The 15,461-nt window shown below is 61.4% G+C and overlaps 3 protein-coding genes across 6 annotated transcripts in view; 2 read left to right on the forward strand and 1 right to left on the reverse strand.

The window, feature by feature from the left end:
• Positions 1-526: 526 nt before the first annotated feature.
• Positions 527-4,761, forward strand: ARHGDIG (Rho GDP dissociation inhibitor gamma). The gene is made up of 6 exons (XM_032704437.1): positions 527-831; positions 1,884-2,069; positions 3,054-3,137; positions 3,214-3,290; positions 4,069-4,132; positions 4,227-4,761. The coding sequence occupies exons 1-6, from the start codon at positions 759-761 to the stop codon at positions 4,424-4,426; spliced, it is 684 nt and encodes a 227-aa protein (XP_032560328.1). The 5' UTR covers positions 527-758; the 3' UTR covers positions 4,427-4,761.
• A 259-nt stretch (positions 4,762-5,020) lies between these two features.
• On the forward strand, positions 5,021-8,355 carry PDIA2 (protein disulfide isomerase family A member 2). Its single transcript, XM_032704131.1, has 11 exons — positions 5,021-5,255; positions 5,677-5,883; positions 6,149-6,282; positions 6,361-6,498; positions 6,572-6,688; positions 6,765-6,890; positions 6,968-7,162; positions 7,516-7,636; positions 7,763-7,944; positions 8,039-8,122; positions 8,275-8,355. Exons 1-11 carry the CDS (start codon positions 5,021-5,023, stop codon positions 8,353-8,355), a joined length of 1,620 nt encoding a protein of 539 aa, XP_032560022.1.
• A 664-nt stretch (positions 8,356-9,019) lies between these two features.
• Positions 9,020-15,461, reverse strand: part of AXIN1 (axin 1) — a 77,507-nt gene continuing 71,065 nt past the window's right edge. For 3 of the 4 annotated variants that reach the window (XM_032703916.1, XM_032703918.1, XM_032703917.1), the window contains exons 9-10: positions 11,563-11,733; positions 9,020-10,802 (exon numbers count right to left, since the gene is read on the reverse strand). In XM_032703916.1, coding sequence (XP_032559807.1) covers positions 10,676-10,802; positions 11,563-11,733 — 298 coding nt within the window. In that variant the 3' untranslated portion in view covers positions 9,020-10,675. The remainder of the gene's footprint in view (positions 10,803-11,562; positions 11,734-15,461) is intronic. The other variant, XM_032703919.1, reaches the window with a different exon arrangement.

Here is a 15,461-nt window from a genome sequence, read left to right on the forward strand (position 1 = left end):
ACATCCCTGCGGCTGTTGGGATGGCGGTGCGGGCAGGGCGCGGGCAGCGCAGCGAGAGTGCGGGCAGGATGCTCGCGGGGTGCGGGCAGCGCGGACAATGTGCTGGCGGCGTGCGGGGCTGCGGGCAGGGCGGGCAGGTGGTGAACGCTGTGGACATGGTGCTCGCAGGATGCGGACAGTGCGGGCAGGGTGCGGGCAGGGCGCTGAGGGTACAGGCAGGATGGTCGCGGGTTGCGGGAGGGCGCGGGCAGTGCACTGAGGGTACAAACAGGATGATGGCGGGGTGCGGGCAGTGCACTGAGGGCACAGGCAGGATGCTCGCGGGGTGCTGGTAGGGTGCAGGCGGTGCACTGGGGGTACAAACAGGATGCTCCCGGGTTGCGGCGGGGCGCGGGCAGCGCACTCAGGGAGCAGGCGGGATGCTCGCGGGGTGCGGGCAGCGCGGGGCGGGCGCGCCCGGCGATGAGCTCACTGCAGTCTCGCCGCCCACGAGCGGCGGGGCTGGAGCCGCCGAGGGGCGGGGGCGGGCGGGGGCGGGCAGCGGAGCCGCCGCGTCTGCGGGAGCCGCCGCCGCCGCCCCGCCGGCCGCGCCGGGCAGCGCCGGGGAGCGCAGCGGGGAGCGCGGGGGAGCAGCGGCACCGCCGAGCGCGGCGGCAGCGGGCGGGAGGAGCCGCCGGCACCGGCACAGCCGCGCCCCGGGCCCCGCCAGCGGCCGCCCCGCCTGGCCCCGGGGGCGGCGGGCCCGGCCCGGCCCGGCCATGCTCGGCCTGGACGTGTGCGAGGCCGGCGGGCAGCTGCTGGAGCTGCTCTGGCTGGCGCTGTGCTACCGAGGTGAGCGGCGGCGGCCGGGGGGCAGCGCCCGGGGGCGGCGGGGGGCATTGCCCCGGGGAGGGCGGGAGAGCATCACTTCGGGTCCCCCCAACAGGTGAGCATCCCCCGGGCACCAGGTGCATCACCCCGGGCCCGGGGGGACCGGAGAGTCCCACGGGGGAGCCCCCCGCTGTCCTCCTGCCTGTGGCACCCCCCGCATGCCACCCTGCCCTGCCACCCGTGGGGGGCCGGCCAGCCCCCGCGTGGGTTCATCCCTGGGCTGGGAGCCCCCGCACGCTGCCGCGACAGTCGGGGGCAGCCGTGGTGGGGGGCCCAGAAGTGCAGCAGGGCCGCTGCTCTGTGTCCCGGTCACTGTCGCTGCACTGGGGACCTGCAGCCCTGTGGCCCCAGGGCTGAGCACGGTGGCCCCTGCCCCATGTTGTGTCCCTAGCATGTCCCCAGGGATGGCGTTCTAGAGGCTTTGGGGAGCTCAGTGCTTGCAAACACGAGGAGTGGAGGCGATGCAGTGGGCAGGGAAAGTCAGGGGCTGTGGGGACATCCCCCACCCTTGTGCCCCCCAGCAACCTGGCAGCACCGGAGCCACTGTTTCCCCCAGAGATGCCTTTTTGCCCTGCAGCTGCTGGTGGTTTGGGTTTGGGGTGGGAGATGGGGCTGGTGGCTGCCCAGCAGGGTTGGAGGGGGCTGTAGGGTGGTGACAAGGACCTCTCTGTGTGACACCGAAGGGGCCTGTGGGCTGCAAGGGTCTGCAGGCACCCCCTGCACTAAGCACACCACGTAGGCACCAGCTCGTTTTGCTCCATGACCGTGCGGAAATGCAGCCGGCGGCAACACCTCTGGTCTCAGCTGTGCCACCAGGCCCTGGGGACACGGAGCATGGTGCTGTCCCCACTGCTCCGGGCAGGGGAACAGCTCATCTGCCCCACGGGGATTGCCCACATCCATCCATGGCGTGTCACAGCTCAGCCACCCCCTGCCCGCCAGCGCCTTTGTGTCAGGGCATGGGGGGTGTCCCCCGGGGTGTCCCCAGGGCTGCCACTGCCTGTCCCCCGCAGACATCATGGCTGACAAGGAGGGGGTGACGCTGTCGCTGGAGGAGGAGGAGGAGGATGCCGACGCGGCCCTGGCGTACAAGACGCCGGAGAAGAAGAGCCTGCGGGAGATCCAGGAGCTGGACCCAGGGGATGAGAGCCTGCGGAAGTACAAGCAGGCGCTGCTGGGTGCCATCCCTGCCGCCGTGGGTAAGGCAGGGGGCTGCTCCTGGGGATGTGCACCCTGGCACTCCGGGTCCCCAACAGCCCGGCACCCCAGCAGCCCGGCACCCCGGCTGGGTGATGCAGCTTCGGTGGCTGCAGGGAGCTCGGGAATGCCCAGCACCCGCGGGGCATCCCCGGCAGGGAGGACACATCCCGGCTGGCATCGCCCGTGGGCGCTGCCTGCGCCCCCCACCCGCGCAGAGACCCCGGCATCCCCTGCCGACAGGGTACCGGTGCCCGGGGACCCCGGTTGCCTTGGTTACGGGATCACCGCCGCAGTTTCCATAGGAACGGCTACAGGGAACCGGGAAATTCATGGCGATGACGGAGAGGAACGAGCAGCGGGGGGCCGGGGTAGCACGGCTGCCGGTGCCCAGACGGTGCCCCCCACTCTCCATGGCACCCACGGCAGCCCCCCAGCCTGGTGCTGGCCTGGTCTGGGGGGGCTCCATGGGCCCACCACCCCGGTGGGCACCCGTGGGTGCATGGGGGGGCTGCAGGCTGGGGGGGAGGTCCGTGCAAACCAGTGGGGTGTGTGAGGGGTGCACGATGGTGTGTGTGCAAGCTGGGGGGTGTGCAGGCTGGTGGGGTGCAGATTGGGCTGGTGGGATAACTCAGATCAGTCCCCACTCCAAGGGATGCCTTTGCTCCACATGCTGCATCCTCCTCCTCTGCCTCTGTCCTGCTCCTGAGACAGGGAATGGTGCACCCAGGGACATACCCGTGTCTGGGTCCTTTAAACATGATTTTACCCCAACGGCACTGATGCCGATGTTGGGGTGACCCGAGATGCCCTGTTCTCCTGTGCCCTGCCTGGCTGCCCGGCTCTCCTGGTTCTAACACCCCACCAGAAACACTTCAGCCCTTCCTGCTGTTACAGGGGCATGAGCAGCCCCTCAGCTCACTGGGGTGGAGGTTTCAGTGGGCTGGGCATGGTGGTAAGGCCTGGGCCCCGCTGTTTGTCCCTAGATGCCAGTGTGCCCAACGTGCAGGTGACAAGGCTGACCCTGATGTGTGAGCAGGCGCCAGGGCCCATCACCATGGACCTGACAGGTGAGCTGTGGGGACACCTGTGAGAGGAGGAGAAAGAGGAAGGGGTATCAGGCTGATGGACCATCTCCCCACACAGGAGACCTGGAGGGGCTGCAGGGCAGGGCCTTTGTGCTGAAGGAAGGGGTGGACTACAGGGTGAAGGTGTCCTTCAAGGTGAGCCGGGGGTGTGGTGCCCTGTGCCTGCTGGCTGGGCATAGCCCTGATGCCCTCACACTCAAAGGTCCCTGCCCCAAGGGGTCCCTGTGCCGTGGGTGCCTGCCCCCACACCCCAAGGACCCTGCCTGATGAGGTCCTTCATGAGGTCCATGATCCCCATGGGTCCCTTTTCCCACATGTCCCTGCCCCAAAGGACCCTGGTTATCTGGGGCCCCTGCCCTCCCACCCTGGATTCCCTACCCCAAGGGGTCCCTACTCTCCATGGGTCCCTTTTCCCACACATTCCTGCCCCACAGGGTTCCTCCTGCTGCCCATGTGTCCCTGCCTGCCCCAGGGTCCCTACCATTTGAGGTCCCTGCTGCCTTGGGGTGTCTGCTTCCCACCCCTTACCCACAGAGTCTGTGCCCCTCTGATGTTCCTGCCCTCCTGGGTCCCTGCCACCCTTGGAATCCTTGCTGTCCCCAGTGTGACTGCCACCCCTGGGTCCTTGCCCCTCTTGAGGGTTCCTGCCAACCCAGAGTCCCTGCTCCTCCCAGAGGTCCCACCGATTTGGGTCCCTGCCTAACCCAGTGGTCCCTGGAGGTCCCTGCCCCCTCCAAGTCCCTGCCTCTCTTGGGGGTACCTGCCCCCCCCCCCCCTCCCGATGCTCCTCAGTGCCCAGTCCTGACAAGGAGCTGGATCTTGGAAGTGGTGGATGTCAGGATGGATGCCCAAGAGTGGTGAGGGCCCCACGTTCTGGGGCAGCACCCGTGGCAGCCCTGCCCTCTGCCCGCAGGTGAACAGGGAGATCGTCTGCGGGCTGCGGTGCCTGCACCTCACCTACCGCCGGGGCCGGCCCGGTGAGTGGGGCCGGGGGGCTGCGGGGGCCGGGTTGGGGGGGCCAGTGCCATCCTGGCCCCACTCACCCGTCCCTCCTCTCCCCTTCTCGCCCAGTGGATCGCGACGTCTTCATGGTGGGCAGCTACGCACCGCGGGCCGAGGAGTACGAGGTGGTGACGCCGGCGGAGGAGGCGCCGCGGGGATGGCTGGCACGGGGCTCCTACCGCGTCCGCTCCCTCGTCACCGACGACGACAAGACGGAGCACCTCTCCTGGGAGTGGGGGCTCTGCATAAAGAAGGACTGGGAGGACTGACCCCCCCCCTCCGCACCCCGGTTCTTCCCGCCAGCTCGGGGACGCGGTGCCGCCATCCCGGGGACCCCTCGCCGGCACCGCCGCGCTTGCCCCAGTCGCGTGAAGGGTTGAGGGGGGGTCCCTTAGCGAGTGGGCGCCCGTGGTCGTGGTCTTCGCAACCAAAGTTATTTTTAATTGCTCTTTTTTTTTAAATCTCAACGCCCGCCTGGTCCTCACGGCGTCCCCATTGCTGGGGCCGGGGCTGTGACCCCGCCGTGGTGGTGCCGTGCCCGGTACCCGCCCGGTCGCAGGCTGTGCTCTTCCATCGCCATTAAACCCTACAGACTGGTCTCTTACTGGTGTGTCTGTGCCCCCGTCACCTCTGCCCGTCCCCCTGCTTCCTGTCTCCCCCTGTCCCCGTCCCCATCCCACTGGCAGGGCCAGGTCTCCCTGCGGTGACGAGTGGCTGGAAAACAGCCACCTGGTCCCGCTGCCTTATCGGCCACACTGGGCAGCCAGTAGCGGAGGGCCACGAGCCCCAGGGGACCGGCACCTCCCGCCCCAGGGCTCTTATCTGCGTCCTGCCCCCTGCACAACGTCTTCTGCACCGGCACCATGCGGGGCTGCAGGTCCAGGCTGGTTTGGCTGCTGGTTCTGTCGCTGGCCTGGCTGGGCCCGGTGCTGGGGGACGAGGAGAAGGATGGGGAGGTGGTGGCAGAGGAGGAAAAGGAGAAGGAAGAGGATGAAGTGTTCTCAGATGAGATCAAGGAGGAGGACAATGTCCTGGTGCTCCATGAGCACAACTTTGCCCGTGCCTTGAGCGAGCACCAGCTGCTGCTGGTGGAGTTCTGTGAGTGTCCCCACTGCGGGCAGGGGTGTGGGCAGGGGCAGATGTCGGGCAGGGAATATGGGCAGGGGATATTGGCTGTGGCTGTGAGTGTGGGCAGAACAGACATATGGGCATTGGGGTGGAGGGGAGGACAGGCAGGCAAGGCTGTGGGCCAGAGGGGTAGAAGCACAGGACATGTGACAGGGCATGGGATGGGGACAGAGACATGGAGCAGGGACACCGGCAGAGGCATGGGCTGGGGAACAAGTAGCAGGGGTATGGCACACAGGACAGGGACACATGGTGAGGGTGGGGGACGTGGGCCCTGGAACAGGGGCATGAGCTGGGGCCCAATGGGCCCATGCAGCCATTACAAGCCCACCTTGGGGACAGGGGACACCCCAAAACTGTCCCCCCTGCCAATGCCAACCCCTGCCTGCAGATGCACCGTGGTGTGGGCACTGCCAGCAGTTGGCCCCTGCCTACACCCAGGCGGCCACCGAGCTGAGGAATGAGTCCAGTCCAGCACGGCTGGGCAAGGTGGATGCCATGGCACAGACAGCCCTTGCTAACGAGTTCAACATCACCTCCTACCCCACGCTCAAGCTCTTCCGCAATGGCAACCGCACCCACCCCCTCCCCTACACCGGTAGGGCTGTGGCACCAAACGAGGGGACACTGCCATGGGGTTGGGGAGGGTGGCAGGGTGGTGATGGTGAGATGGGTGGCAACGTCCTGGTGGGTTTTGCAGCATGGTGACAGTGGGTGACAGTGTGGTGATGGTGCATGAGGCGGGTGATGCCGGGCAGTGCCGTGGTGGTGGTGTCAGGTGGCCAAGGCTGGTGGCACGGGGAGGGGTGGCAGCCTGGTGAGGGGTGTCAGGGTGACAGTACTGGTTCTGCTCGGCATGGCAGGACTCATGGACACGCGGGGCATTGTGCGCTGGATGCAGCGCCGGGCCGGCCCCAGTGCCACGCTGCTGCACGACACCGACACCGCCAACGCCTTCGCCAACTCCCAGGACTTGGTGGTCATTGGCTTCTTCAAGGTGGGCTGGGGAGGGTGGGGGCTGGACTGGGGCCGCAGCCATGGCCGTGGCCGTGTCACTGATGTGGGGACTGTGCAGGACCTGAAGGGCCAGGCAGCCCAGGCGTTCTACGATGTGGCTGCTGAGATGGTGGACATGCCCTTTGGTGTGGCGGAGGCGGCCGAGCTCTTCCAGGCCTATGGGCTGTCGGCCGACACCGTCTGTCTCTTCAAGAAGGTGAGGGAGTGGCAGAGGGTGGTGGGGCCATCTTGGTCCACACCCCAGCCCTCACCAGCCCCTGCCCTGGCAGTTTGATGAGAGACAGACAAACTTCCCCGTGGACCCGGCGCGGGGGCTGGACACAGACGAGCTCACGCGGCTGCTCCGCGTCCACAGCCTGAGGCTGGTGACGGAGTTCAACAGTGAGGTACAGCCCGTGTCCATCCCCATCTCTGCCTGTGAGTGCCATAGTCCCCTGCCCTCACCCTCCTTCTCCTCCTCAGACATCCAACCAGATCTTCGGTGCCAAGATCCCCCATCACATGCTGCTCTTCCTCAACAAGTCATCATCGGAGCAGCTGTCCCTGCAGGACGGCTTCGAGGCAGCCGCCGGCACCTTCCGGGGCGAGGTGAGGTGGTCCCATGGCAGGGACAAGGGGGGTGGCTGCGAGGCACCCCATCCTCAGGGTCCCCCATCCCCGCCCAGGTGCTCTTCGTGGTGGTGGATGTGAACGGGTACGGCGCCGACGTCCTGTCCTTCTTCGGCATGACCCCCGCCGACGCCCCCACCCTGCGCCTCGTCAAGATGGAGAACAACCGCAAGTACCAGATGGAGCAGGACTCCTTCTCGGACACGGCCATCCGCACCTTCATCCAGGCGGTGCTGGATGGCAAGGTGAAGGTGAGGGAGGCAGCAGGTGCCAGCCAGCACCTGAGGATTCTTCCCCATGGTGAGCGGTGGGCTGGTGACTCAGAGGCCTAATGATGGCAGATGTGCTGTGAACACCAGCCCCCTGCTTGCTGATCCTTCTGCTGCCAGGCTTGAGGATTTGGGGGGTTGGCAGGGGAAAGGAGGCAGGATACTGCTGATGTGGAGACACACAGAGCTGGGATGGCAGCAGAGGGGCAGATGTGGTCCAACAGGCAGCACAAGTGCACCCCTGACTGTGTGCTGGGGCACCCCTGCCCTCACTGTGCCCCTTGGGGCCCTGGCACTGCCCAGCCCAGCTGTGGCTGCCCCGACTGTCCCCACAGCCCCACCTGCTGAGCGAGGAGCCCCCCGAGGACTGGGACACGCGGCCCGTCAAAGTCCTGGTGGGGAAGACCTTTGAGCAGGTGGCGTTCGATGAGACCAAGAACGTCTTTGTCAAGTTCTGTAAGTGCTGGGGCCGGGCTCAGCCCCTCCACAGCAGCCCCCAGCCCTGTCACAGACCCTCACCTGGGGGATGCTGCAGAGCCCCATTGCCCCAGTCCATCCCCTGGCACTGTGCCTGTCCCGCAGATGCTCCGTGGTGCTCCCACTGCCAGGCCATGGCACCCGCCTGGGAGGAGCTGGGCGAGCGCTACAAGGACCGCGAGGACATCGTCATCGCCGAGATGGATGCCACGGCCAACGAGCTGGAGAACATCACCATCCACGGCTTCCCCACCCTGCACTACTTCCCCGCAGGGCCAGGCAGGAAGGTACGTGGGGGGAACACCCCTGGGGTCACCCCGGCTCTGCCAGCACACGGGGAATGGAGTCACCCCTCGTCACCCTCCCATCCCATGGCTCCAGATGGTTGAGTACAAGAGCGCACGAGATGTGGAAACTTTCTCCAAGTTCCTGGATAATGGGGGGGTGCTGCCCGTGGAGCCTCCTGTGGTGAGTGAAGTCAGGGACCGCCTCCCCCCCCATCCCAGGGCAGCCCCCAGCCCCTGCTGGGCAAGGGGACGGATCCTGTGGGATGGTGATGGGGACAGGGGCAGGCAGGGACTGTGTGTCCATCCATGCCTCACTGTTGCCTTTTCCAGGTGACTAAGACCCCTGGGAACAGCACAGGCAAGGAGGATCCAAGTGTGCTGGGGACAGATGAAACCCGGGATGAGCTGTGAGCCCTGTCCCGCTCAGGCACGTGCTATAAACCACCTGGAAACCATCTGGGCTCTGGTCTGTTTGCGGCTCCATGTCTTGGGGAGCATCCACGTGTCTTGGGGGCACAGCAGGGCTGACAATGGGCAGGGCCCCCACTACTGCTCAGCCCTGGGTCCCCCAGGAGGGGGTGCTGCCAGGGGCCCTCTGCCTCCCTGGAGCAGCTGTGCCATAACACTCATCCTGGCAGCCCCACGGTGACACAGGTTGGCCAAGAACAGGGCTGTAGGGGCAGCCCAGCGCTCTCCATGCTGGCCCTTGTGCTGGGCTGTTGGGGTTCAGGTGATGGGGGACCAGCCAGGGTCTCTCCTTCACGGCCTGCCAGCCCCAGGGGATCCCCAGGAGCTGCTGTCACATGCTCCCCTCAAGTCTGACTCAGCTTCTTGGACACCCAGCATCCCCTCCAAAACCCAGCACCATCCCCTCTCCCCTGGGCTATTCCTCCAGGGGCAACATGTTGGTCCCCTGGGGCCAGGACCTGCCCAGCCACCCTTCCAGAGCAGCCTCAGCCCCACCACGTGCCCAGACCCTTCGCCAGACCTGCGCCATCCTCTGTCCATCCCAGAGGCTGCTGGGGGCTCGGGAGTAGCTCCGTGGGGAAGGAAGAAAGCAGCAGGCAGTGGGATGTGGGGTTTTATTTCATTTTATCCAAGTACCTTTGAAAAGATCATTGTACAAGTCAGCACATGAGAATGCAGAGGAAACGTCGCCGGGGCTGCGCGGCCGCTGTACATATTTACAGGGACCCCCGAGAAAAAAGGGGGAGACGGAAATCCCGGGCACGTTAACAACCTCACCAGACACACCACCATCAGAACTTCAAAAAACAGGGAGCAAACCCCCCTTGAAATGCTGTTCCCGGGCTGAAAACATCTGCAGATTTTGATGGACCTCACGTAGCATTTTAGGCAAGTCCCAGGACTGTGTTTTAAAGGCACTCGGTGACATAAACAACAGGCTGAGTCGCGTCCCGGGGCGGTGCCATGGGGTGCCCGGCAGCCCCAACACTGCTGTGGCTGAGAGCACTGATGTGGAAACCCCCCGGCTTTGGGGCCACCCCCGTTTCTGTGGGTGGGCGAGGGCTGGTCTCCGAAGGAGCTGGTACAGTCATGGCCATGCCAGAGCAGCAGGGCCCGGGCTGGGGACAGGCAGAGTGGTGGGAGCACCGGCACAACCCAGGCTTCCTTGCAACTGAGTAAGCCCAGGAGGCTTCCCAGGAGGCTTCCCAGGGTTCTGGCTGCCAACTGGGTGATCTGGCCCTACGTGAGCCTCATAAACTGGCATCAATAACCCCCCCAGTGCAGTGCCCTCCTGCTGCCTCCCCTGAGACACACAAGCTGAAAAAAGATGCAGGACTCATAAAAAAACGTATTTTCTCCTCAGCTTTACTGTCTCACAGTTCCCTCCCTATTATGGTTCTCCTAAAGAGTTCCCTGCCCAATGCCAGAGCTTGGCCCAGGGGTGTGGGTGCATCTGCACCAGGCACATGGGTGCCAGCACCTTCTCCAGGGGCACACAGGGGATACACACATGAGCATGCAGGCCATGGGATGCCAGCACCCAGCCTGCCACCCCAGCTCCCAGCTGGTCCTTGCTCTGCAGGGAGCACTGACCCTTTTATCCCTCGGGGATTTACTCGGTCGCAAGGAAGCTCAGGAGGAAAAAAAAAAGACCCATCCTACCATATCCAGCAGCTGAGCCTGCCAAGGAGGCCAGAGACTGACTCCTTCCAAATGGCTCAAAAATCTTCACAGCCCCTTGGGACCCTTCCACGTGGGGTGACAGCTGATCTGCCCCACGGTGCTCCAGAGCCATCCACGCCGGGAGAACGGGGCAGGGTGCCGGGAAAGCACGGAGCAGCCGGAGCCTGACGGGTGGCTGTACACTTTGGGCGAGTTCTGCAGTACCTGTATGTTTTACATTTACATAAGAGCACTGTGACATTGGAAATATTTTCCTTTTATTACAATATATCAAAAATATGCAGCTTTAGTAAACAAGGTCATATTACACTTTCTAATGCACTGTACAATGCTACATTACACTTATATTCGGTATGGAGAGGGAGCCCAGGCTCCCACTGGCAGGTTCATGGGGTGAAACAGCATCCACTGGCATCCTGGAGCTTGCCCAGGTCCGTGCTGGAGAGCAGGGCTGCTGCTCTCCGCCCTGGGCTTGCCCGGTGCCCGTGGCAGCAGCACCACCAGTGTCTGCCCCAGGCCTTCTCCTCCGGTCCCAGAGTCCTTCACAGTCCTGTCCTCACGCCTCGGCTGCCCTGGAGCCTTAGTCAATCTTCTCCACCTTCCCAATGATCTTCTCCTCGAAGATGGGCAGGATGGTGTCGTCCTCCCGCACCTCCTCGAAGACCACACCACAGTCGAACTCGTCACTCACCTTCTTAAAGTAATACCTGAGAAAACAGGAACGTGGTGGGGGAGAGGGAAAAAAAAAATGCAGCTGAAGGGTCTTGGGGCATCACGGTCCTCAAACCTGGGTACAGCCCTTCCATGGCCCTGAGCTCGTGGTGCATGGGAAGCTGCTCCCCCAGACCTGGAGGCAAACGCCCCTGCCCTCACCCAGTGAGCACACACAGTGGTCAGGATCCATGCTAGCACAGTCAGGAGCTCCAGCCCCGAATCCAAGTCCGTTCACACCTCTCCTAAAAATAGTGGCCGAGGCACCTGTGTTGGTGGAGCATTTCCAGGCAGGTTTTCCCATGGCCACTCCTTCTTGGAAGGGACAACTTGGAGAGTTACATGCCTCTCACTTGGCTGCTTTGGGACTCTGGCAGGACCCAACCTCCCTGTCCTCACCAAAATAAACTCTGGGAGGAGCCAAAACAGCTCTGAAGTCAGAGGGTCCCCACAGCATCACTGAGCATTGGCTGATGCTGCTGCTTACCAGCCCAGGACACCGCAGGGCAGCTCAGCAGCTTCTGCTGGAGCTGCAAACAATGATACAGGACATTTCTGCTATAAAACCCGACCTCCCTCATCCCTGTAACCTGCCTCTTCAGCAGCCACATCCCTACCACAGCATTCCGAGAGGGAGCCCTCCTGACCGACCTCCACCAAGCTCCTTCACCTTGGTGGGGGCAACACCACAGTGGCATCTGCCGGGGATCGCTGGCAGCTGCTGGCACCACGCCACAGGTGGGGAGCAGCCCTTACCTGTAGTTCCCTTTCTTGGTCAGCAGCTCCTTGAACTGTCCCAGGGTGACCACGCGCCCCTTGACCAGGGTGCGGTAGGGGATGGGCTCTCCACAGAAGTAATAAGCGACCACGATGTTCTCGCACGGCTGGGACGCGCCACTGCCCGGCCTCTTCTGGGGCTTCAACCTGCCATGCCAAGACACAAGGGACCTGCTGAGTATCAGCCCATGGTGCTCAGCACTGTTGTGTTGGGAGAGGTGTGGGTCAGGTCCCACCAGATGGGCTGAAGGAAGTGCAGTGCAGTCCCTGAGCATGCCCTGCTCTGACCACCAGCTCTCCCGGCATCCAGCTGAACAGAGGCTGGTGAAGGAGCAAACAGCACTTGGGAAGGCTGGATGGTGCCCAGAACACAGTTCTAGCTCAATCCTGAAGAAACCTGTCCTCAGGCTTTGAGAGGGCACGGCCCTGCTCATAGCACGGTTTGGGGAGTCACTGGTAAGCTCTGGGCCAGGCAGAGCACCCCAGGCCCGTGGCAGCAGATCCAGGTCACCCATCATCACCATCTCACCACGCTCCTGGTGCGCACCCACGCAGGGCTGGAGTGTCATCCTGCAGGGCATGATCAGAGTGCTCGGGATTATTGCCACCATGGCCAAAAGAGCTCAGCATGGCTTTCCACTGAGCTGCATCTGCAGACAGGGCTGCCCCATGGCTCCCCCGGACACCTCTCCCAGTGCAGATGAGGTCAGAGGGGATGGAGCTCCCAGCAGGGTGCCAAGGCAGCTGCCATCCCCAAAACCTCAGTGACTTTATACCTCCTGTGTTTTTCCCGCTCTGAGAATGCTGGTCTGGTCTCTGTTTCCAGCCCACACAACGGGGTTCAGCTACGTGGCGCCATCACTAGACCAAAAACATCAGCCCAGTCCTCACCCCATTTTCAGAGACAGACAAAGGCAGCAATAACAAAACTCAGGGTACTTTGCCCTTCTGCAGAGCCTTTCATCTGGGGTGCCGAGGACGCTGCACAAACATTGGAGCAGCCTACACAAATCGGTACCTTGGCATGCGTGGTCTGAGCCAGAGGCAGCCTTCCCTTTCAAAGGCACATAAAGCACATTTGGCAGCTTTAAAAAAAAAAAAAATTATTTTAAAAGCACGCTGGATAAAAAAAGATGACTTTGTATTTACATGACTGGAAAGTTGCTGTAAAGAAACAGAATTTGCCAAGCACATGAGGTAATCGCAGTTTTGGAAATGACTCTGACCTTAACCTTTAAACACTGGCTGGCGGGCAGAGCACCTTTTCATGGCGTGCCCACATAAACACTGGCACTGCAAACCAACACCAGACAGAGCTTTTTCACCTCCTCCTACAGGCATGAGAGGTCTAAAGTTCAACTGAACAACCGTCCGGGTGCCTGCTCTGCCTGCGAGACCTTTGGAGAAGATGCAGCATCCTGAGAGGAAAGGGTCTGCTCCTGGTGCCAGCAGAGCTCTCGGAGCCTCTCCCATCCCTGTATCAAAGCACAGGATGCCCTTTAGCTAGAAAAACATTAAGGAATTGAGTCATCCTTGGAAAAAAAAATACAAAGCATTTAAAGGGAAAATGGGTCATAAATTCAGGCAAATTCTGTGAACCCTGTGAGCCAGAAGTTAATTGAAGGGGTTTGGAAAACCTCAAAGTCCCTAAGCTTCTCTTAATCCTGCTAGAGACAAGTCATGACTAAGAGATGTGTGCCTGGGGACCTGGGGACACAGTGAAGTGCCTGGCACAGGCAGCAAAGCTGGCTCCTCAGGGCTGCTGTTCTCCCTTGCCTGGGGAGGTGGAGAGGACAGGACATCCCTGAGCTCTGCCGTGGCAGAAGCAAGAGGGGACCGTGCCAGTGACTGGGAGCCTCCTTCCTCCTGCCATGCACTTCACACCCGAAAGGCCATTTCTGAACGTGCTCAGCCTGGCTCCAGCTCTTTCCAGAGCAGAGATGTGCCCCAAAATAACGCCTGAAATGATGCCCAGAAGTGGGCTGCTCCATGATCTTGCCAGGCAAAGAGAAGAGACAGACTTGCCTTTAGTCTGCCAAGCCTTCCTTTTTCCCCCTTTTTAAAAATAGGAACCATGTTTCCCCTTTTCCAGTCAGTGGAAACTTATGCTGTGACTTCTCTAACACAACGGATAGTGGCTAAGACACTTCATCCCCCAGTGCCCTCAGATCTGTGGTGGATCTCATCAGGTCCCACCTTCAGGTTCCTTACATGGTCTCAAAACTTATCTCCTACTGCAGGTGGTTCTTTATTCTCCCAGTCCCTGCCTTTGCCTGCTGTGACTCGGGTGCTCTGCCTGGAGCACTCGCCAGTGAAGACCAAGGCAAGAAAGACCAAGCCAAAAAAACACCTTCTGCATGCCCCACGTAACCAGCTCTCCCATTTCCTTCCAGAGAGGGTCCACATTTTTCCCGGTCTTCCTTTCATAACCAGTGTGCCTAGAGAAGCTTTTCTTGTTGCTTTAATTCTATCAGCAGAGTTGACACACATCCCAAACCGCAGCCACAGACCTCTAGCAGGCTAAAGCAGAGCTGATGAATATGGAATCACTGAAAATGTAATTTTCCAAGAGCTCCTCTCAGGAGAATGAGGCAACACAACCGTCTCCACTTTCGTCATTGCCAAGACATCTCCTGAGACCTCGTCTTGCACATAAAGGCCACCAGACCATCTCCAAGCCCTGCTTCATTAAATCTTCCACCTGTACCCATCTCCTGGGTGGCAGTGTGACCAGAAACAGGCACCACTGCCCTGCCCCTTCTGGAATCACCTCCTGTTGCTGCGTTTGTCACAAGCACAAAACATTATCTGGTATGGAAACGACAGCATTCATCCAACTCACTGCAACTGCATTCCAGTCCTGACTCCTGAGCTGTGTAACCCACTGGTGTTCTGACAGGGAATCTAAGTCTGGCTTACAGCACCAATCCAACCTCACTGTGACACAGAGGTGAGGTGCCCATCTTGCTCCAACTCAGCCCTGGGGCTGGAGAGCTTTGAGAAGCCCCAAATGCACCCAGCAGATGTTACCTTGGGGAGTGTCACAGTCACCAGATCTGCTCCTCTTCTAAGCTTGGCCCAACCCAATTAACTCCAGACAGATCATGCTAATGTTCTCCCTGCTTGAAAAAATCCTTTCTCTGAAGAGCTGGTATTAATTACTTCAATTCAGCTGTGAACTGTGAGACTGAGCTACAGAAAATGGCTCAAAACCTGTCTGTACAGGGAAGAAACCTGGTGGTTACTGGGACACCAGTGCTGGGCACTGCTGTGCTGCTGATCTGCAGGTCACTCAGTACCAGACAGTTAATCCTGCAATGCCTGCCAGCAGCAGTCAGGTAGTTATCTTGGAGATGAGGTCATTCCAAATGCTGTGGAGTAGGGAGAGAAAGGCTCTTTCTGCAGTATGAGTACAATTTCTGGAAGAATATTTACAATTCCCAGCACAGGAACTGCAGGTGCCTCCTTGATTTCCAGCAGGGCAGTGCTGGGGTGGGAGTGGGGCTGTCAGCACCCTCAGCCAGGGCAGTGGGAAGTTGGCTGGGGAATCCCACTGCTCCTGAAGGGCTGTGTGGAGGGGAGAGCTCTGGAGAGCTGGATAACCGTGCTGGCAAGGCCAGCCTGGCTGTACAAAGCTGGCACAGCATGCTCTCCTCCCACAGCCCGATCAAGCAGTGCCTCAAGGACACCTCTGGGCTCACCTCCACCTTTCCGTGCTTCCCCAAGGCTGCTGACAAACCTGGGACACTGGCTCCAATTTCCCAGAGCTCTTCAGAGCTCCTGACTGAAGTAAATGGTGTTTTCATGTGAATTCCCTCTCATTTTCTCCTTTGTTCTCACTGAGCCATGGGATCTATTTCCAGGCAGGCTCCTGTGCT

Source organism: Chiroxiphia lanceolata, chromosome 16, assembly GCF_009829145.1.
Source record: "Chiroxiphia lanceolata isolate bChiLan1 chromosome 16, bChiLan1.pri, whole genome shotgun sequence".
Taxonomy (NCBI): domain Eukaryota; kingdom Metazoa; phylum Chordata; class Aves; order Passeriformes; family Pipridae; genus Chiroxiphia; species Chiroxiphia lanceolata.

What these genes read in the sequence shown, in the direction of transcription:
- PDIA2 (XM_032704131.1), top strand. Translation starts at nt 5,021, where the DNA reads ATGCGGGGCTGCAGGTCCAGGCTGGTTTGGCTGCTGGTTCTGTCGCTG. An exon ending in CCGTCTGTCTCTTCAAGAAG is followed by an intron (nt 6,499 to 6,571) that starts GTGAGGGAGTGG and finishes CTGCCCTGGCAG; the next exon opens with TTTGATGAGAGACAGACAAA. An exon ending in TGCTGGATGGCAAGGTGAAG is followed by an intron (nt 7,163 to 7,515) that starts GTGAGGGAGGCA and finishes CTGTCCCCACAG; the next exon opens with CCCCACCTGCTGAGCGAGGA.
- ARHGDIG (XM_032704437.1), top strand. Translation starts at nt 759, where the DNA reads ATGCTCGGCCTGGACGTGTGCGAGGCCGGCGGGCAGCTGCTGGAGCTG. An exon ending in CATCACCATGGACCTGACAG is followed by an intron (nt 3,138 to 3,213) that starts GTGAGCTGTGGG and finishes CTCCCCACACAG; the next exon opens with GAGACCTGGAGGGGCTGCAG. An exon ending in CTACCGCCGGGGCCGGCCCG is followed by an intron (nt 4,133 to 4,226) that starts GTGAGTGGGGCC and finishes CTTCTCGCCCAG; the next exon opens with TGGATCGCGACGTCTTCATG.